The 22,579-nt window shown below is 36.4% G+C and overlaps 1 protein-coding gene across 3 annotated transcripts; it reads right to left on the bottom strand.

The window, feature by feature from the left end:
- Nucleotides 1-477: 477 nt before the first annotated feature.
- LOC111908190 (BEACH domain-containing protein C2) lies at nucleotides 478-20,732 on the bottom strand. Of its 3 annotated transcripts, XM_042896225.1 has the most exons (33): nucleotides 20,414-20,609; nucleotides 18,008-20,031; nucleotides 17,137-17,921; nucleotides 16,181-16,828; nucleotides 15,964-16,098; nucleotides 15,785-15,889; nucleotides 15,509-15,622; nucleotides 15,061-15,137; nucleotides 14,870-14,951; nucleotides 14,224-14,535; nucleotides 12,995-13,605; nucleotides 12,425-12,509; nucleotides 11,869-12,063; nucleotides 10,465-11,028; nucleotides 9,774-9,917; nucleotides 9,237-9,689; nucleotides 8,477-8,622; nucleotides 8,254-8,323; nucleotides 8,076-8,159; nucleotides 7,508-7,564; nucleotides 7,369-7,437; nucleotides 7,208-7,294; nucleotides 7,009-7,125; nucleotides 5,937-6,086; nucleotides 5,755-5,839; nucleotides 5,547-5,667; nucleotides 4,953-5,049; nucleotides 4,757-4,870; nucleotides 3,530-3,899; nucleotides 2,076-2,854; nucleotides 994-1,116; nucleotides 777-875; nucleotides 478-700 (listed from the first exon to the last, which is right to left on the bottom strand). In XM_042896225.1, exons 2-32 carry the CDS (start codon nucleotides 19,983-19,985, stop codon nucleotides 801-803), a joined length of 8,832 nt encoding a protein of 2,943 aa, XP_042752159.1. In that variant the 5' UTR covers nucleotides 19,986-20,031; nucleotides 20,414-20,609; the 3' UTR covers nucleotides 478-700; nucleotides 777-800. The 3 variants fall into 3 exon arrangements, with proteins under 3 accessions (XP_042752159.1, XP_023759794.1, XP_023759793.1); XM_023904026.3 differs by lacking the exon at nucleotides 20,414-20,609 and adding an exon at nucleotides 20,616-20,732 and having other exon boundaries at nucleotides 478-875; XM_023904025.1 differs by having other exon boundaries at nucleotides 478-875.
- Between the last annotated feature and the right edge of the window lie 1,847 nt (nucleotides 20,733-22,579).

Below are 22,579 nucleotides of genomic sequence, written 5' to 3'. Positions count from 1 at the left end.
CAAGAATAAATTAAAGTTTTGGTCACTATGGTTTACACTTATCTGCAATTTGAGTCCAAGTTTTCAAAACATGATAAGGTTGTTTTTTATGGTTACAAAATCTTTCACGGTTGGTTCCTATAAGTACATGTAAAATGTCAAAGATTGGTTTTGGTTTTTGTCATTTTCTTATTATATTTATTTTAATTTTTAAATAAAAGAGGCCCGCGTACCATTCCACTCTGAACCTCAAATCTTAAACCAGACGCTTGTCCACCAACTGCCACCACCATTGATATCATCATCACCATTAAATTGAAATCCCCAAACTTAAAATTAAAACAAATTAAAATCCTAGCTTACAAATCAAATGATAATCACAAATGGGAAGTACAGATGTAATCACAATCAAAATCACAAATAGAAGGGACAAAATTTAGAACCAAAATCAAACTGCTGAGAGTTAGGGACCAATTATACTTACTGGCTGCATTGCAATGTAGTAATCAGCTTTCTTTCACAAATAGCAAAACATCATATCCATCATCCATCATCTAGTTTTACATCAAAAAGTGCACAACCTCAAAATTTACAACACCAAACTCAAATACCACATAACATAACGTGTAGGTCAGTCTATTATTGTACATCTAGATGTATAGTTTTCTAGTTTATATATACCATCACCAACAACTTGTTGCCTTGCCTCGCCTCACCTCACCTATTATATGTTTATGTTACACCACAAAGGAAATCATTGAAGAAAATAATGTGTTGACTCAACCTCATTACTCAACTAGTAGTAGCAGGACCAAAAAGAGTTATTTCATGAATGGACTAAGCCCATCACCCTCCCAACCAAGCTTCAACATCTGATCTACCACCTTCAAGCTCAACTACAATACAATTACCACCAACCAACCAACCAAAAAGTAAGTCAACAACACTGCATGTCATGTCAGGTCAGGTCATATCAATATTAGAATTCTAGAAAGGCTAGTTTTGTCAACTTACAGCAGGATCTGTGAAGACAATCAATTGCTTGTCGGCTGTTGAAACCAAGAGATTTGTGTTGTCCTTATTCATCGCAATTGCTGTTATATCTTGCCCTTCTTTCAGCTGCAAACTGTGAAATACCTGCCACAGTTTTTTATGCTTGTCAGCAATTATTTTCTTATTAGGGAAAAATCTACCACGAAAATTGCTTTGTATTTGGATTGGATCACATTTTCTATAATCAGATTTAGCTTTATCTTTTAGATTACAATGTTTGTTTGTAATAAAAGCATGTTACGATGCTCTAAGGGAGGAGGGAATCATTCCCTCCCAACCCACTGACATATCATTTTTTCTCTTTTATTTTTCTTCATCTTTCCGAACCCACAACACACGGAAACCCTATCTTTTTGAACCCACTCAATTAAAAAAAATACAAAACAATCAAATGTAAAATCTTAATTTGCAATAGAGTTATCGGCGGTACCATTCCCGCTTCAACGAATGGGTTGATTGGTTTCACTAACCCACTTCATCATCTCTCTCTACTTTCTCTTTCTTATTTTCCTCTTGTATCATGTGTTTTAAAACTTGTACCTTAGTTGTTTTGTATTTTTCTTTTTAATTGAGTGGGTTCAAAAAGATAGGATTTCCGCGTGTTGTGGGTTGAGAAAGATGAAGAAAAAGAAGAGACAAAAATTGATGTGGCAGTGGGTTCGGTGGGTTGGGAGGGAATGACTCCCTCCTCCCTAATCAATAAAAATTCTTTGCATTTAACACATTTCTTTATTCCCAAGAAATCACAAGACTCACACCCTGTTTTGTTTTTGAACTTCAAATATTGTTTTTTGGGTTGAGTGAAAGAAACAGCAACATACTTCTGTTTATGTTTTTTATTATATATAGTATCCTCTACTTTCCTTTCTTTCTATCACAGCATTCTACTTTCGGATTTTTCTTACTTTGAATGCAATAATTGGTTAAGACTTTTTAAAGTATGATGCTATAAAGATAATCAACAAAAGCACATTCCTATTTCTTGCATTTAACTCTAATCTTTTTGACCTCATCAGTAATCACAACTTGCAAATTAATAATACCTCAAGCGTATGAAGATTAAGGAAGCAAACCGAAGGAGATGTAAACTCCAATCTTTCAACTTCACCATATTCATTCAACTCAACATCATCACCATCAACACCTTCAGTTTCTTCCCTTTTGGACCGGATACTGCTGAAATCATCATTTCCGGAAGACGAATTCAACCCAATCAAAAGACTTTGTCCATCAGAAGAAACCTCCATACAGCTAACGGTGCATGATCCCGGAATCTGGGCTCGAGCAATCATCTTCCCATTAAGCGTATGAGTCGAGAGAGTACAGGACAACCGATTCCAAGTCACCACAACGCCAGCTGGTGAAAGGCAAACCATGTGTGCCTTCACACCATCAAGCCTCCTAAGCAACCGACCCCGACTCACCGAATGAAGCAAAACATCCGATGAATCAGAACATGAAGCAACGACTCCAAGATCGGAATCAACACAGCAACAAACCACTTCCCCAAAATGCCCCCGGATGACCTGGACGGGACCCTCGATGCGGCGTTTGCCTGATGAAAGTAGGTTGTTGTTTGTGGATTTAGCGGAAGTTGGTGTGGTGGAGGGGGGTGGTGATTCGGAGATGCTGGTTTTTTGAGGGTCAGTGGATTGGTGGATCCGCCAGACAAGGACCATTGTGTCTCGGGAACCGGTGACGAGGTAGTTGCTGTCGGGTGAGAGAGACATGCATGTTACGGGTGCGGAATGGCCTCGAGCTATTTCTAGGGTTTTTGCAGCATCTGATGATATTAGTCTCACACTGTTGTCCACGTGTCCACCTGGTTGGAATCCAGAAAACTTAAAGTGAGGTGTTGGGGACTTCTTATATAAAAGGGTTAAACGGAAGAAACAGCAATGTAATTTCATTTCTTTTTATTACAGCATTGTACTTTGAAAATGTCATCCAAATGCAAACTAATTTTTGGTAGATTTTTCGAAGTATAATGTCATAATAAGAAAAAAAACTGAAGTACAATGCTTTGATAAAAACATTGAAAGTACAATGCTATAATAGAAAGGAATAAAAGTAGGATGCTATAATACACAAATAAATGAGATTAACTGAATCACTCACAACCTACTTGTAATTAAGGAGGTTAAAGTAATCATGAAAATATCCTATAGCAGTGACAAAAGAGAAACATTGCATTTATTTAAGGGATTCAAAAAAAAAAATCTGTTACATATATGGCAAAATACAAAAAAGCACTTGTGACTTTCACATTGTAATGATTTAGCCACTTAACTCTTTTCTATAGCGATTAAACATCTAAACCATTATACCTTTTTGACAGCTGAAAAAGACATTGTATACAAAAAGGTGTTTTCTGTATTTTGTTCTTAGATGCAGTTGATTTGGATTATATTTCAATCAAGCTTTTCTATAATTTTAGCCTTACCATTTGACCTTACAATATAATTTAATATAGTGATAGAAGGGAAAAGTTGTTTACCTGTGATAATTTCATTGTCATGTGTGATGCAGACAATGGAAGAGCTTCTAAGACCTGGTGCTGCATACGCAAGAGCCTGTGGATATAGCCACTCCTCTGATCCAGACACTGATGGTCCTTTAAACATACGCATGAAACTTCCACCACTTGAGCTTGCAGTAGCCTTGGCATGTTGAAACAGGAACGGTGTTCCTTGCCCATCTGGTGTATTTGGTTGCCACCTGTGTTGTGCTATATGAGCTGCTGGAGCATCCGTATCAACAATCACAAGAGAATCTGAAAATGCCCGAATAGCAGAAGCAGGTAGATTGCATCGCTCTGGGGATGAAACGTTGTATGGTTTCACTTCTTCTGGATTTCGAAAGATGGTCTGAAATGCAAGAAATAGAAACTTACTCTTTTTTTTAGTATTATAGCATCCTACTTTCATTTCTTTCTGTTACAGGATTGTACTTTCTGTTTTTTTTTTCTTATTGTGGCATTGTACTTTGAAAGCCTTACCAAATTATAGCATTCTACTTTCAACTTTAGCAGTGAAAAATGCTTTGTATATGGATGACATTGAATTGTATGTCCGTTTTTTTCTTAGTAAGGCATTGTACTTCAAAAGTTCTACCCAATTATAGCATTCTACTTCCATTTATTTCTGATACAACATTGTACTTTAGAGGAAAAAAAATATTAAGGCATTGTACTTTGAAAGATACTCCCAATTAAAGCAATGAAAATTATTTTGTATATGAATGATTTACACAATTATAGCATTGTACCTTCAACTTTTTTCTTATTAGGGCATTGTACATTTGTAGTTTTGTACTATGCAAAATTTTACCCAATTATAGTAGTGAAAATTGCTTTATATATATACAAGGCATTGCTATATATCGGGTAGATTTTTCAGAGTACAATATTGAACATTCATTTCTTACTACTACAGCATTGTACTTCACTTTTTTTTATTATGGCATTGTACTTTGAAAGATCCACCCAATTATAGAATTGTACTTTCGACTTTTCTCTTTAGGGCATTGTCTTTTGAAAATTCTACCAAATTATAGCATTGAAAATTTCTTTGCATATAAATGAGATTTAAATAATCTTGTAGATTTTTCTACAATACTGTAATAGGAAAAAGTAGAAGTACAAGGGTGTAATAAACAAATGCATGTCCTTAGGACTATACAAAGGGCATGGAAATTATATTAGTGACAACATTAATAACTTTACCTGCATTTGAAGAACATCTGGAAGTGGCATCTTTTTTATGTGAGGAGTAGTTAAAAGTTGTGACGGGGTTTGTCCAAAGTAAGCAATTTGATCTTGCATAGCGCGTTGTTGGACCTTTTCATGATCAAAAATAAAAGAAATAAAAAACCAACATATAAAAAAAAAACTTAATTAATCGACTAACAATTAGACTTACTGGATCCGTGATTTTGTCTATATCTACAGTCCCTTCATATGTGATGTAAAAGAATACATTGTTTGCTGAAATAGCTTCTTTTCCTCGCTGCTTATACCTGACATATAAAAAGTTGTCATGTTGTCTTACAGTATTTTCAGGGTGTTTGGATGTGCATTTAAACTAAATAATCAGTGATGATGTTTCGGGAAAAATTCTGATTATTAAGGTCAAAATAATCAGATTGGGAAATCTAAAACACAAGTTGCTCAAGGAAACCAATTGTTAAGTTCCACATAAAAATGACCTATCTCCAGTTTTAATCAACTGATTATTTGATTATGATCTATTTCTTTTGAGTTGCAATAGTTTCTTACAAAACGCACATCCAAACACCTTAAAATTCTTTGCATGTTTATATGGTGCAAGGAGAAATGAAGATATGATAATGGGTTCAATATATCAGAATTTTGAAGGAACCCACAAAATGAAGAAGAATGTAAATGGCATACAAGACTAGCATCCGAATTGATTTATTTCAACCTTTTACAAAGTCAAAGCATCAAAACAAAATAAAACCCATCACTATTAGAATATGAATGAAGTAGAGCTCACCCGAATATGAGATCTATCCATTCATGTAAATGTGCAGAGACATGCTCACTCTCAAGAGCCATGCGATGCTTATGCACAAAATCAACAGGGTTTTCGGCCCAAGGAGGAAGCTTAACACAATCTGAAAAGTAAAACAATAGTATCAAATTACAACCCTTAAAACAGAAGAATAAAAAAAAAGTGATCACTTAAAGTTCATAGTCCATACCTAGCTTATCTCCAAGTTGCGTGGTACCAAAATCAATCGAATTCTCATTTAATAATATCTCTGGAAGGTAAAACAGCTCAGGAACCTAAGACAAAAAGAAAAGCAGGTTTTATTCTACATTTTGACATAAGAAGCTAAAACAAACAAAAGATCAATTTTGTAGTTTTGTTATGTATTTCTACCAATTCTTTCACGTCACTCATGTCCTCCATAACACCATTCCAAGTAGCAGGAATATCTAAAAACATTCTGTCTGCATGATCAAACTTTCCACCTTGTAATTGAATTGAGAGAGTAGTAAATGGCTCCACTCGCATGAGATAATACAAGACCTGTAACAAACAAGCGAATTTTAGTTTTACACTTGCACATTGTCGATTGAAAGGGTCATAATGTCATTAAAAAAGACTCTGGGAAAACTAGAGTAATTTGGCTAGTTTACCCTTTTATCAATATGATGTTATAGTCAAGGCTCATTAAGGTCAAATATCTCTTAAAGTGAGAGATTTTATCAGAAACAGGAATGATGAACAAAAAGTGATTGAACTATGAGGCATGATGACCAAATAAAATACATACATACATATATATATATATATATATATATATATATATATATATATATATATATATATATATATATATATATGTTTGTTGACTACAATGGCAGAAAAAATATTTTTCCCTCAATAGCATATTTAATTATATGACATGAGGAGAAATGAATATGTATTTGTGGGTCCCATTAACTTGATACGAGGAGAACTTCGTTATGGAGAATGGAAGTAAATGATACAAAAGGAATAGAGCCTAGATTTGTGATGATAATATCTGAATTATTGCATCTTATTCCATATATATAAGGACTAGCAACCTACTTTCTTTATTTATGTATCATAGCATCCTACTTTCATTTCTTTCTATTACAGCATTGTACTTCCGGATTTTTTTGTCTTAAAAATGCACTGTATTTTGCAAAGCTTGCCCAATTATATCATTGTACTTTCAACTTGTTTTCAGCAAGACGTTATACTTTGAAAAAACCAACACAATTATAGCAGTGAAAATTGTTGTGTTTGTATGACATTGCTATCATTGCATAGACTTTTCAAAGTACATGTTGAAACAGAAAGAAATGATAAGATAGTAGATACTATAATAAACAAATCAATGAAAGTACATTGTTATTTCATGCACTTAATCCCGTATATAAACCATCCTGTAAATCAATAAGAAAATGATTAGAAAACCTACTGTCCCGGCACTTGAATAATGGGAACCGTAATGGAACTTGGGTATGACAGTATCGTTGAAGCTGTAGTATCTCTCCTGAATCTTTTTCAACCGATCATCATTTAGTGCTCCAACAGGCTGCAAAAAATATAATATCAGGGTCAATAATCAACATCTCATCCTAAAATCTGTTTAAAAAGAAAAAGCAAAGCGTTGTGACCTTCGATAGATCTCGGTAAGATGAGGGGTTCGCAAGATCCAAATGCGTTGATTTGTAATCCGAAAGAATCCATGGGAAAACAGGGTACTGCAGAAAAAGAAAAGTTAGTCCACGCATTTGGATTAGATAATTAAGAACGTTTGTTATTTTATTATATTCACCTGAGTGATGTCATTATAACTACGCCCAGCCAGTGTGTTGAGTTGCATAAGATATTCGAAGTTGCTGATCTGCAAAATTTGAAGTGAGAAGCTGAATTTTTATAAATGGACAAAAGACATATTTTATTCTTTATTGTACCTCCCATCTTGCCCAACGTTCCATAAGTTGAGTCCTTTTGAGAAGTTGATCCGGTCTCTAAGGAAAAGATTAAAGCACAGTGATATGAGTCCTCCAATAAAGTAAGTTTTGGTAAGAAATAGCAACGTACTTTCATTTATATGCTTATTATAGCATCCTACTCACATTTCTTTCTATTACAAAGCATTTTATTTTCTTATTAAGGCATTGTAATCAATTTCTTTCTTATTAGGACTTTGTATTTTGAAAAATCTACCCAACTATATAGCAATGAAAATTTGCCTTGTATTTGGATGGCATTGCTATAATCAGGTAGATTTCTCAAAGTAGAATGCTGTAATAGGAAGTATCTGGTGAAGTTGTAATAAGCAATTAATATGACAAGACAATGGGTATCATCCTCATCAGTATATTCTGTTTAAAAAATTAGTAGAATGCTTAATTTTAGAAATGTTATGTATGATTTAGTTCATGATTAATGATTCATAAAGCTAGTATAATTTTTCTCGATTTGGTTAACAAATTGACATTTATGATCCAAGTCACAGAAAGGGAAAAACATAAAAACCTGGGTAGCCAAGTATATATTGTTCAGATGAGAAGGATGTGCTTGAACAATGGCTCGGTATGCACTCCTCCTACCCTCCATAGTCTGAACCAAGAAACAATAAACCGTTTTATAAGTAGAAAGTCACCAATATAGTTGACCAAAGAACATATAGAGATGAAATTGTGATGGTAAATACCCCAAAATCAAAGAAGAAATTTGACCGGTCAACCATAAACAATTCCAGAGCACTTCTTCTTAGAAGATATCTGTCATAGCGGTATAACTGTGAGGTGAGTAACAACCAAAAAAGGAAGTAGAAAGAAGTACTATAAAACACAAAGATCGCGACAGATGAACCATCATTTTATCTTAAAATAATCATTAGATAAAAGTGAAAAATAATAAGCTGTTCATCTGACCTCCTGCTGTATACTTGATGAAGAGAAGACATTAACCAACTCCGATCCTTATCTTCAACTTTGCTTTCAGTTTTATTATCCAATCCATCCTCAAGGACATTGCCCTCAGATTTGTTAAGAAGAAAGTTGATCTTTTTCGTTGTTATCTGGAAACGACCATCACACATATGTTTTATAAAAGTTCAGATAATAAGAGAATACCACATGCATAAAAGATGCCGAGTATAGAAGTTTAAATATTAACCAACAATCTGTTTGTTGATACCATTTCTATCCGTTATCTCTTATCACACAATATCATAGGACCCATAAAACGAAAAAATTGACTGGCCAACACAAAATTAGACCAACGTTCTCTTTTTTTACTATATGAAATTAGCATATGTTTATTTCATGGTTGATTATAAATAGTAAGGAATTTCAATCATTGTCTGAAAAGGCAAATACATAAACAAACAATTTACTCAAAGGCAATACTAACTACTTGTTCACTTTTCCATTTTTGGATGATCCACTTTATGGTCATACAGGCCAAAGGTCGAGAACTCATAACTTACTGCTACACATTAAAAAGTTTTGCAGTTAGTTATTTTGAGAATGAAAGGTGTAAAATACTAAAATACCCATTTCGTCCCAAGAAAATAGCTAGAATACCCTTCAATAAAATTTAAATTAAGAAACTACTGTCATTGTCATGGGACACCACAGAAAAGGTAAGTGTTGCAATTTGCAAACGAGATGAATGACAATTAAAGCTTACCTGAAATGTTCCTTGCCAAACCTTTAATGGCCGGACCATAGATGCTGAAATCTCAAGAATAACTCTTTCGTCATCCTCACTTGGAATATAACCAGGGCCAACTGATGATGAACTCCCAAAATCTTCATCATTCCCAACTTGAGACGCTGTAGAATCTGGCACTTGCAATGGCTGCTCTGCATTCCCAGATTGCCTTGTTTGAATATCATCCGTCTTTCCCTCCACATTACTAAAATCTTCTTGTTCATCATCCTCATTGACTAATTCTATTGAAATAGCTTCTGAAGGCAAAATAGAAGCTTTAGGACTGACTACAGTCTCTTTATCATGTTTCGGTTCCACATGATCTTCAAAATCTGCAGCAGCACCAAAATGATCCGATCCCTCAAAATCCCTCCTCAGACATGTCCGCATCCTTGTAGAACTTTCCATGTGATCTAGCTTCCAGAAAATCTATAAAATATATAGTTTTAGATATGTGAAACTTACATGAGAAAGCAATTAGAAAGATAATTAAGGCCATGGCCATGAACATACTCGCTCAGGATTGTAAAGATTTTCACTGATGGGCCCAAAGAGACATTTTGTTTCTATCAAGTAATGGATGAGTTTCCGCCAGGCGCGTATGCCAGTGAGTGCACGATGCCTAGCAATGGAATCAACTTGAGCCCGTCTATCAACCTGAAAAATATGATTCAGATTACATTCCTAAGCTGTTCATTATAGTTAGTATCCTACCTTCATTTCTTCCTATTACAACATCATACTTTGAAATTTTAACCAATTATAGCAATGTCATCCAAATAGAAAACAATTTTCACTGCTATAATCAGGTAAATGTCCTAATAACAAAAAAAAAATGGATGTACAATGCTATAATTTAAAGATTTGTAAATACAATGCCTTGATTAAAAAAAAAAAAAGACTGAAAGTATAATATTGTTGCATTTAGCCCTATGTTGTAATCTATTTTGGTTCCAATTTTGAAGTACTCATCCAAGATCATTGGTGGTAGCTATATGTTTCAAAGATCATTGTGCTCAGTGCTCAACTATATATATGTTTCTTACAAGTAACGGGGTGCATCATCATTTTTTAGGGTTCAAAGCAAGAAACAGCAACGTACTATCAATTAGTTTCTTTTTTTTTTCTATTACAACCTTTTTCTTATTAAGGCATTGTACTTTCAATGGTTTTTTATGCGGACATTGTGCTTTGAAAACTTTACCTCTGATCGTTGCAAGTTTCTTGCTAGAGCTAAGCTTCCGACTAAAACTGCAATAAATTTATACGAAAGAGCATTGAGATCTTTCTTATAAACTGGTTTGTTGTCAGCAGATGGCAAACATTCCATCCAAGCGGTTCCCATTGCTTCAGAAACATTCCATCTCTTTACACGATCCATATCACTTCTATTCCGTCTTTGTGCAGCTGTAGCCATTGCAACAGCACTCAAACCTCTTCCAGAACCAATCTTTGCATTGCGTTCAAGATCACGAGCAGCAGCTAGTGCTGCTGCTTTTGCAGCAGCCTTGTCTTTTACAGATGATGATGATGATGATGACGACGACTTGTTAGGTGCCTCCATTGGTTCTCGAAAGCTAGAAAAAGATTGAAGTCTAACTGGCTTTCTATCGACTACAGAAGAGTCACGTTTTAGATGATGCACGGCTGTTGCAGGAGTAGCAGCTTCACCTCCACCAGCACCTGCAGCAATCATTGCTAGAGCCAATGCAGCAGGTGGAGATGCAAAAGCAGCAGCCCATCCAGGTGAGATCATAGCAAGAGCACCCTGATTGCATGACTTCAAGTGTCAAAGTTTTGGCAAATATGATGATGTCAAAGTAAATATACATTTATTTATTATCAAGAAAATTAACAACATGATTTCACTTTGCTTCTGATTTGGTCATTGGATTTTGAAAACTATTGATTAAACCACTTAACTTTTCCAAATTGGTCTCTTTCAAAAAAAAATACTTTACCAGATTGGCTATTGGGGAAATATATATATATATATATATATATATATATATATATATATATATATATATATATATATATATATATATCTTGGGTAGTTTTGCTGTTTAACCGGTACACTTTATTTTTTCCAATCAAATCATATAAGTTTCAAACATATTTCCAAACTAACCATTTTGAGCAGCTATATCGGCTTTCACCAGTATTTTTGTTGGTAATTTCTAAAGTAACAATTCTGTCCTGTTATATCATGTCAAAATGGTTGATTTGGAAAAATGTCTGGAACCCAAAATTAAATGGTTCTTCTGTAATTTACCCTTGAATATTCTGGATCATTTAGAAAAAGAACCATGTAACATGCTGACAAGTTGAACGGTTTTTATAACAGTTTCGCAAAGTTGCGTTATTTTTACAACATTTATCTAAAAGTGGATGGTTTCAGAATCTATTTTTAAAGTCCAGTGACCAAATTAAATGAAATGAGAGTGTGTGTTACTATTTTTGCAATTTGCACTTAGGTATCGAACAGAGAAAACCAAGAGACCAACTACATATTGCTGATATGGAAATTGTTTAATGAAGCCATGAAATTTGAAAACCCTAGAATTAAAAACAAAACTTTATAATCGGCCAATTTAGTAAATTTTACCTCTATAGGCAGTGCATCAGCAGCTAGGGCTGGGTCATCGACAGCCAGAGGATTTAAACCATCGGTGGCAACAAGCTCATGAATTCCAGCTAAATAAGGTCGCCATCTCCTTAAAATAGAAACAAAGGGAGGCAAAATAGCTTCTAGATACTGTTTTCTGAGAGGGACCCTGTCTCTGCTAACTGCATGCCACACCTACAAATGCATTTCATAAGATAACAAGACAAGGATAAAAGAATGCTCCCTCTGTCCCATGAAAACTGCAGATTTTCCTTTGTGGGAAGTTCCCATGTCAAAATTACTTATTTACGCCCCCTCCCCCCCTCCCTTTGCCACCTTTAATCATTACAAGGAATTGATGATGTTGATTTCGGTCCACTAGAAATTTTTATTTTCTCCTTAACGAAAGGTGCTTGAGATATTTGATAACTGGTCAAACGTTTTCTTAAACTATGTGCCAAGCCAATGATTACAGTTTTCACAAGAAGGGAAGCGTATAAGGAACAATTTAGGAGAAAAAAAAGAGTTAAAAGAATTTCTATATATTTGAAAAAACCTCGGAATATAAGACGGAGGATGCAACCAACACTCTCTGTCGCTTGGACTCGGAAATTGGCATGTTCAAGAGGGGTGAAAGCACGCTGTTCATCATCAATGAAAAAGTTAGTTCACCCATCAAAGCCTCAAATGCCTTACGAAAATATGTACACAAAGAATAACTAGAATGAGCATTGAGCAAAGAGATAATTGAACTTATTGAAAATTCATTAAATCAAGATGATTTATAAAAGAGCAAATTGCAGAAAACAGCAACATACTTTACTCTTTTTACCAATATAGGCAATGTACTGACATTTTCTTTACATATATTAGCAACGTACTTACAATTCTTTACTTGTAATAGCAACGTACTTGCATTTTTTTACCGATAATAGCAATATGTAACAAATAAAGTATAATACCCATATTGGCAGCAAAATGTAAGTACATTGCTATTATCGGTAAATAAATGTAATTACAACATTTGTATTATGGGTAAAAACTAAAATACATAGCCCATATTGGTGTAGCAATAGTAAAATAAGTTGCTATTCTCAGCAATTTTCCCTTTATAAAATAGGCGTACCTCCACAATAATACAGAGCGGGGCTGCCTCATTGATGTCCGTGGACTATTTTCTAATGATGATGGAACAATCTTATCTTCAAATGACCCTTCATCGACACTAAGATTCCTTGTAAGCATATTACTTTCACCATCATCTTCTTCCCTCATGGAAACAAGTATCATCCGAAGCATACACAAGAAAGGTTGGTCACTATCCAACAACTGATAAAGAGCCGCCATGCCTCCCATCCCTGTACCAGAACCTCCTCCAATACCAAGGCCACCACCAAGTCCAGACTCATCCAACAACAAAGCTTGTAGCATGGAAACACACTTATTTATTAAAGGGAGTTCAATCCAGTTACCATTTGAATCTTTTTCCAAAGAAGAATTCCAGGCGTCCCACCCACTGCCACCACCACCAAAGTCGGAAGCTTTTGAAGGAAGACCGACTCCATACCATAATCTACTTCTGTATTTCCAACCTTCTGCTAAGTCTACAGCACAGCTTCCATATGATACAAAGGCGCAGGAAACCGAGTCATAGGGTTCAGCTGCTGCTGCAGCTGTAAGCCGTTCCATCACTGTTGCTGAGATTTGCCCCTTGGTGTCGGCCATAGACGCAAGCACCTTTTAAGAATAAAAACACTGATTTAGAACTAAGGGTTTGTCTGGTATAACGGAATGGAATATTACACTCCATTATCATGTTTGGTTGGGTGTAAGGAATGGAATAAACCATTCGATCATGTTGTTTGCTATATACTTATATGTGATTTAAAAACTAAATGGAAGTAAAATGATAGATAAAGGAAAATGTTATTTGTTTATATAAACATATTTCATGTCGTGTCATTTGAAATATATACTATATGCATCAAATGGTCACTTTATTTATAACTTTAAAAAACTGTTTACAAAAGTAAAAAATTAAATACCATGAAATCTTAAAATAGAATGATAATTAAAAATGATTAAATTGAAGTTTTGAAATTTTTAAAAAATATAATTGTTATTGAAGATCATATAACACCCTTCCCCCATGGAACGAAAATTAGTTCATGAGAAGGAATCACATTCTGTGAGGAATGTTCCGTTCCATTCCATTCCTTTGTGGCAAACAAACATGTTTTTTCCATTCCATTCCCCTTTGATTACAGCATACCAAACACTGCCTAAGGGGTAACATGTTAACGAAAATGGAATGACACATCAGCATGGTAACCATGAAAGTAAGTGCAAACGTACATCAAGGGGAAGAGTTCTAGAGTCATTAGAAGACGCCCGTGCTTCAAGTGGTTCTGGGATTGTGGGGAGATTTGTGCTGTTGCCAACACGAACCACAGATGGAAGAGAAGAACCAGAACCCCCTTGAACGAGAGAAAAACTAAAAAGCTTGCTTTGTAGGCGTAAATGATCTTCAACAAGCATTAACACCACAATTGCATTCTCAACCAAAGCCACAGAAAGTTGAGCAGCATTCTCTGCTTCTGCCTTAGAAACCTCTGGTGGTAATCCATAAGCAGCAACACCAGCAGCTGCTGCAGCAATCACTTGAGTCTGCAAGGGAGGAAGGAAAATATAAATATTAGAGTCAATTACAAACTTAGTCCCTGTGGTTTACTCAAAATCACAAGTTCAGTACAAGTATTGAAATTGTCACAATGTGGTCCTTTAATTTGCATTACGTTATGGATATGGTCATTGTGCTTTACTCAAAATCACAAGTTCAGTCTAAACTTTGAAGTCATTTTATATGTGTCAGGGACCATATCCGCAACGAAATGCAAACTTGAGGACGAGATTAGGACAATTTCAAAATTTTGCAATTTTGGGTAAAGCATAAGGACCAAATCTGTAATTTACTCTAAATGTTAAGATGTGGAAGGTCTACCTGAGTCTGCAGCTCCCTAGCAGCAAAGTCCAGCAACCCACATAAGAGCCTTCTTTTAAAGATGGGCAATGATTCCTCACGTCTGTCAAATTAATAAATATTAGAGAAGTTAATTACATGAAGCAGCATTACATATAGTCAGTCATATGTAAAAGTGTATGTGTGTGTTTGTAGTGAATGGAATGGTATACCTTTTGCGCTGTTCTCCTGTGCTAGATCCACCTACCATAGAAAGCCACTCTGCACAATGAATTGTAGCTTCAATATCCTGTCAAAGGGAAGTATGACCAAACAATATAAATGAACTGATAGTGATTGAAAGTTCAGACTACACATGCTTCAATCAACTTTGACAATAAAGGAAACAAGGAGGGAGCATAGTTTAATAAAAATATTTGACTAAAAGCCAAATACCAAAAATACTCCTTAAGAAGACAAAATGGAGAATACATATGGACCAAAAACAATATCATCATGAACATCTTGTAATATCATCATGAACATCTTGTAATAATTGTTAATGGGACAAGATGTAATTTTGGGAATGGATAAAAGAAAATTTATGTAAATTCAGAAAGGTATCAAAGAAAGCTTATAAAAGAAAACTTATGGACCACAATCAATATCACTGATATCTACCTTCCATCCATCCTTCTGACGCATGGAATGCTCTAACATGATAACAAGGAAACTGTGTACAAGGTCTTCAACATCTCTGAAGCTTGAAGACATTGAAGCATTCTTCCCAGACGTCTGTAGGAACAAGCATGCATATATATATCATTTAAAATGAAATTAAAAATAAAGTGTATAATCTTTTAGAGGAACAACTTCCAAATTTACTATACTTGTATCAGTTGCAACTTGAAAGAAAAAAAAATTGGTGGTGATAGTTAATATTTAATATAATGTCACCTCGTAATTAGAAATAAGAATTTCCAAGATCCATTCAGGCCATTCATCCATCTTAGTGAGCCTGTTTCTATTTTCAGCATGACTGCAAGCCAAAATCAGAAGATCCTGAAATCAAAAGGAGAAGTAAATATACAAAATAGATTTTTCAGGGACAAGGGTATAAATGGAAACAGCAGTACCTGTAATGCGCGACACTGAAAAGACTTTGGTGCATGTGGTAGTGAACTCAAAAGAACCAACAGAAGCTGTGAGTGCTCAAAGCGATGTTGTGAGTCATAGAAGTTTAGTCCCTCATCTGTTGTGGATGCATTTAACTGGTACAAAAAGATATTCTTTTTTTAGTTTGTTAAAAGGGGAAAAAAATTCATAGATACAATACTGAATATGAAGTCATACTGAGGCGCCCAATAAAGCCAGGTAGGCATTGTTAGTCATAAGCCTGTTAGGCGCTGCCTGAAAAGCCCTTTGCAAAGCATAACGTAGAAGTGAAACTTTATCTTCAAACATGCTACCCCCTCCCTCAAGCAACCGATGCATGCCACGTGTCATATCGTTAGAAGCTTGAGATCCGGACTTCAGATGCCCAGAAATAACTAAAGCACCAAATAGCCCAATTATTGCAACGACAATACCATCACTTTTGTCAACATTGTACACATTGTTCCTTGCATTGTCAGCACTGATGGAAAAATTTATACCACCCAAAATCTTTTTTAACTGACTCTCAGAGACCGAGGACTTGCTTTCGATTCTAGACCCTATGAGAATGGTATTGACACTGGTATGAGTCTGAGGTTCGTTAGATGACAACTCATCATTATTGCTATTTTCCAAACTATCGCCACCATTGGCTTTAGATTCTTCATTATTGACCAAAGGGTCTGATAATGTTACATCATAATCTCCAGCTTTTGCTTCCCGTTGCAATAGGACAAGAAGTGTTTCTATGCCACCACATGATAAAAATGCTTCTGCAAATGTTTGAGCTCTAGAAGCTTTTGGTTGTACTACCAACCTGTATATCAAGTGCAATGCCCTTGCAACCTAAAAAAACAAATATCAAAATGTTCTTCACTTGATATTATTCTCTTCAAAACTAGAGTACATTACAAAAATGATCTATGTGCTTTTTGATGTTTACCGTGTTTAGTCCAAAGTTGATGCGTTTTTCATTTTTGGTTCTAATTTCAAGGTTTCATATCGATTTTGGTCTTTATTTCAAAGGTTCCAAGGACTGAAACTGAAGAAGAATTCAAATTTTGAGTTTTGACTAAACACGGCAAAAATAGAAAGCACAAGAACCATTTTGTGATTTACTCATAAAATTATGTTATGCGTTATAATATTATTACCTGATTTGGTTGTGGAGAATCAACCAAGAAGCCGAGCAGACAACGAATATCATCCACAGCCATTGAAGGAGGAGCGGCCCCCACAAGAAGTTCAATAAGTACTAAAAGCTCATCAACTAAAGCGTTCACTTCACCAACCGGACGTGTGGCTCCATTAATAGATATAGTATTTACAGAATCCTTTTCACGAATTGTCCAATAACATCTCCTGCATCCATCAAGAAGAGTCTGAATAGCTTTTGCATCACGCATCACAGAAGCCTCTGTGAATGCCATATCAGCTAAAGAAGACAAAAGCTTCTTCTGTAACCCGTAGCTACATAAACTCCAAATTTTCAAATCCAGTAAAAGCGTACTGAAAAGCTGCACTTTAAGTGCATGATTATTCTTCTGAGATTGACATAAAGAAACAATTGCTGCAACGATTTCCTCATCACCCACTCCATGCTTGGAACAATCAAGTGAAGATAAGGTTTGTAGAAGATAGGTTAAGATAACTGACAAAACCTCTGGCCCTTTAGTACGACACAGCTCGTTATTGTTACCTGGATGTTGAATTGCAAGTGACATAATCCTAAATATTGGTGCAGCAAGAGCAGTTGTGGCTACTGACAAAGCAAGATCGCCCTTTTGTAACTCCAAACTTTTATTATCAACTTTGCTTACTACAAATGGAAGTAAAGACATTGGACCCCCATATGCTAAAGCCCATAAAGCTTCTGCAGGCCGCATCCTTGTAGCTACATGTACTTGCCCAAGCACCTCAGCAGGTCGTCTAAGCATTCCTGAAACAAAAACAAGTATCTTTTCAGGCACCAAAATTACCTTTTTGCCCTTAGTAATCAATTACAATATAAGAAATTTATAAAACCTGCAGCGCCAGAAGGTGAAGCATCGGGGCAGAAACGACCACTTAGTAGACTAGGATGGTATAGAAGGTGCAGGCACCCTGCAATGTCTGCGTCTAAACGTGCACTTTCTTCTGAAACCTTTTGCACATGAGAAAATGTCGATAACCATGGTGAACCTGCAGCATTACCAAATGATGGAAGTGCATCTCCACCTCTAGAAGCCAACTGGCCCATCCTCTCTGGACCAATTGGTTCTTTAAAGATATACACGGGTCCCATCTCAGCAAACAAAGGGCATTGGCGTCTTCGTCTCTGCAAACCAGCCATTGTTGGTGGTGGATTTGTCCCAATGCAGCAAAAAGCAAGTGGCTTAGAGATTCGAGGGAACTCAAAAGGACGACTTTCATACAAGGTTCCATCAATGTACAATCTCAGTTCACTTTCTGCCTTACCAAGTAACCCTTGTTTGGAAGTATGCTCAAGACCAATAAAATACCAACATTGTGGCTTAAATGCATGGGTAAAATGTAAAGAGGCCTTCCTACCCTTCCCACTACCACTTTCAACCACCAAAAATTGAGCGTGAAAATACGCTTCCATTCCCTGATTATCAGCAGATAAGAAACTGAAAAGCCGAGGCATGTGTGCCATACCTTCACCCGCTAGTGCACTGGCTGCAGCAGCTGCAGACACAGCTGATGATTTCCCTGATTTAGCTGCTGCTGCTGCAGCAATGGCTGCAGCAGCAGTAGCTGTGTTTAAAGTGTCTGCAAATGATTCGATATAAATCCAAGTCGCGAACGCGTACCCATTAGGGAAAGGCCAACGGCTCTCTCCTGGACCAAGTAAACCAGAGCTTTCACCATCAAACTCAAATGAAGACATTGGACCCCTTGACTCTTTGCTGCCCAAAGCCCTCTCCATACAAAGCATCAATCGAGCTGCCCATGGAGTGTTGATTGTTCTTGTAATTGTGGAAAACCACTTGTTCAGATCCGTTACACTAAGGGAATGTCCAGCTAAGTATTGGATACAGGAACATAACGGAGTTCCATCCCATTTCAATTGCTTACTTGAATCATCAAGAAAAATCTTCTCAGCTGACTGCAAAAGGACCCCTAGCAAACCTGATGAACAACACATAGCTCTGTTTCTTGTACAAGCTTGCAAAATAGCAAGCAATCCACGAACCATCCGTGTTCTTGGGGACATGAAACCGACAGTATCTGATAACCATGGAAGCCAAGGAATAAGCTCGCCTGATACCACAGCAGCTCTGGAGTTCAACATGACACTAGGTGGGTTATTATCCTCATCTTCCTCAAAAGATTCAACGCCACCCATTGTGGCAAGAAGTGAATCAACCACTAATAACGCGATGCTTTCTGCCTCTTCCCCATCCCCAAAGCTTTCTACACCGCTTACAATGTTCTTCAAGCTCTCCATGCTTTCTGCCTTCCCCATGATAACAGAATCCACCAAATGCAAAAGCTCAGGTGAAACATTTGGCATGGGTTTTGGTTTAGGTTTTGGAGGTGAGTGCCCATGATCCCCATATGCATATAAAGGGGAATCATAACTGGTCCGAGCAGATGATTGCTCAGAGAGATGAGGTGATTTTCCCCCTGATCCACGGCTTGAGACATTACTATCCTGGTGTACTTGAACAACAGCCAGTGAAGAATCATCCTCCATTGTTCCCCCTTTAATGGAAACTCCAGATGTCTCCTCATTTCCACTAGATGAGGTCCTTAGATTATCCAGATCCACAACATTCTTCTCCTTATCTAATGATACCTGCTCAAACATGCCCTCATCTACATATCCACTTTCAAAATCAACCCTTCCCACAACATCTGCAATGTTTATATTAACAGTACCGATTTCTGAATCAGATGTCTCCACTCTTAAATCCGACCCACTGCCTCCACCTACTTCAGGAAGTGAATCACCACCAGAAATTTCTACGTGTTCTAGTTTTTCTTCTTCTTCTTCCATAATATTACGGCTATTAGTTGTCAATTAACAAATTTTTATCGGTCACCTGAAAGAAGAGTTAATCACAGTCACTTACAGAGATCGAAAAGACATTTCAAATAACGAACTCCAGTAATCATCTCAATCCAGGTTATTTGCAAGTGAAATTCACACATGTGATCTGAATAAAGTTCAAAGACTAGTTATAAATGTTCTAATTCGAGATCTAAAGCGATACAGACACTAATTCACACACATTTTAGAAAATCAGAACTTACTTCTCATCTTAAAACCATCAAATGAACTAAAAACAATGACGATATCAAAAAGCATTTTCAAGTTTCAGCCATGGCACTAAATACGCATTTAAGATTTACATTGGCACATGAGTCTCTTCGAATTTCCGCATGGACTACTGGACAAAGGAGAGTAGAAACCACAAAAATTACCTAATTTTCTTAAAATCTGATCAAGTGTTTTGCAGTGAGATCGCTATCAATGTTGAGCAATAATGACTGTGCAGATCTATACAGTGTTTTAATGCTGACGATTGGTATAAATCGTGAATATTTCGAGGGTTTTTCTACTTCAAAATATCACTTCCACGGAGATACGGAAGAACACTGGATGAAATAGAGGAGGAAGAATAACCTGATTCCGGCGATGTTAATACGACCGAGTTTAGAGGATTGTCGACCAGCCTGCGTTTGTGTTTGGGGCTGCAACATGTATTTTGGCCCCTATACTATGCTTAGGTGTTTATTTGGGTCATTTTTTTTATTAATATGTACATATAAAGAAGCCCCTTATCAACAATATCTAACGTGTTTACGGGGTTAGTTAGTCCATAGGGTCACCGCCTTGATTGATCGTCTTATCATTTTCAGTACCTTCCATCGTTCTTTCTCCTCTCTCAAACACACAACAATTGACTCTCTCGTCTTCTACCGCCTCTTTACTCCGCTCCATCCACTTCGGTGTATCTGCACTGAAGAAGACCTTACATAACATGTTTAGGTTGTGTGATTCCGGTGGAAAGAGATACGATTGAAGTGACGATCGAGATATGAGGGTGTTTTGCAGACGATTTAGCAAGACTATGATAATTTTTTTGGTCTTAGTCCTAATTTATTTTTTGTTTTTAATTTTGGAATCGAAACACAGTCGCCGCCCACGATTAACGTCAGATAATCACTACCACCTTCAAGACCATATTTTTCTACGTAGATTAAACTCTGGACTACGCAACGTCTTCCTACTTCTTTCTCTCTCGCCAAAAACCGCTTCAGAAGAAGGAATCAACTGTACTTGTGCCTCCGCTTGCTTTAGCTTCTATCATACGCTTCTAACCCTAAACCTACGCTACTCTTTGTTGCCATCACCAACGTCTAATGTCTGTAAGTATTCTCTGCTATCTGTCAAAAAAATCATGGAGGCCTAAGTTAAGGTAATTTTAAGGTAATGTATCATTGAATAATCATATTACCTGAACAATATAATGACTTATTCATCTCCCAAAAGCCCTCATATTTTCGAATTTGATGGTTTGTTGTTTTCAATTTTGGGATTAATCCTTTGAAGCCGATAGGTACACTTGCCACGTTTCGTTGGGAACAGGGCTAGCCAGTGTTGGGAACTTGCATAAAACTTCTTTTAATTGCTAGAGCGTTGCCTCTACTGTTGGTGTCCACTAGAAATTGTTTTTTTCGATGCACCCTTTGAGCGTTTGGAAAAGTGGCATGGATTTTTTTGTTGATTTGAAAATGAACCGGCTTAAAGCGGTTAGTTTGCCATTTAAACCTTGGGCATCCCTTAAGGTGTTTGGAGATGGAACCTTTATCAATTCGACCACCTTTATGGGGCTCGGTTGGATCCCTTCCTGAGTAACGTAGTATCCCAGGAATTGCCCTTCCTCTACTCTAAAGGTGCACTTCCCCAGGTTTAATATCATTTTGACCCTCTCTAGGTTCCTAAGTGTCTCTTCCACATCTTCCAACAGTCTTCCTTCGTATCGGCTTTTTATGACCATATCGTCTACATATACTTCGATGTTCCTGCGAATCTGCTTTGCGAAAAGCAAGTCGACGAGCAGCTGGTAGGTTGTTGTCACACCCCCAAACCGAAACGGCGGAAACGTTCGGGGGCGGAGGATGTCATGTACAGTATCATAACAATGCACAATAGTAAACAAGCAACAACATCATCCATTGCATTAATAATATAATTTAATACAAGTGTGTTCTGTATATAGTTTGAAAGACACCAACATATGAATCAAAATAAAAGAAGAGTCTTGAACACGCTCTGTCTTCTCAAAACCTGGTCCAGTATACCTGTCTACTGGTGACCTGAGAATACAAGTTATTTTGAAAGAGTAGATCAGCATTTAAGCTGGTGAGTTCATAAGTATTTTAGTGTCAATGTTTGTATAAGTTTGATGAAAGTGTTTGTAAATGTTTGATGTAAATGTTTGTAAGTGTTCGATGTAAATGTTTGTATCTCCTAGAAAATCCTATATTTTCTACTTATAAAGAAATGTAGTCTTCTACCAAGACCCTACTATTCTGTATGTTTGTTCTTTTGTAAAAGTGAGTATTTTTCCCAAGTATGACTAT

Source organism: Lactuca sativa, chromosome 7 (assembly GCF_002870075.4).
Source record: "Lactuca sativa cultivar Salinas chromosome 7, Lsat_Salinas_v11, whole genome shotgun sequence".
Classification (NCBI taxonomy): domain Eukaryota; kingdom Viridiplantae; phylum Streptophyta; class Magnoliopsida; order Asterales; family Asteraceae; genus Lactuca; species Lactuca sativa.
This window is presented reverse-complemented; position numbering and strand designations above follow the sequence as displayed.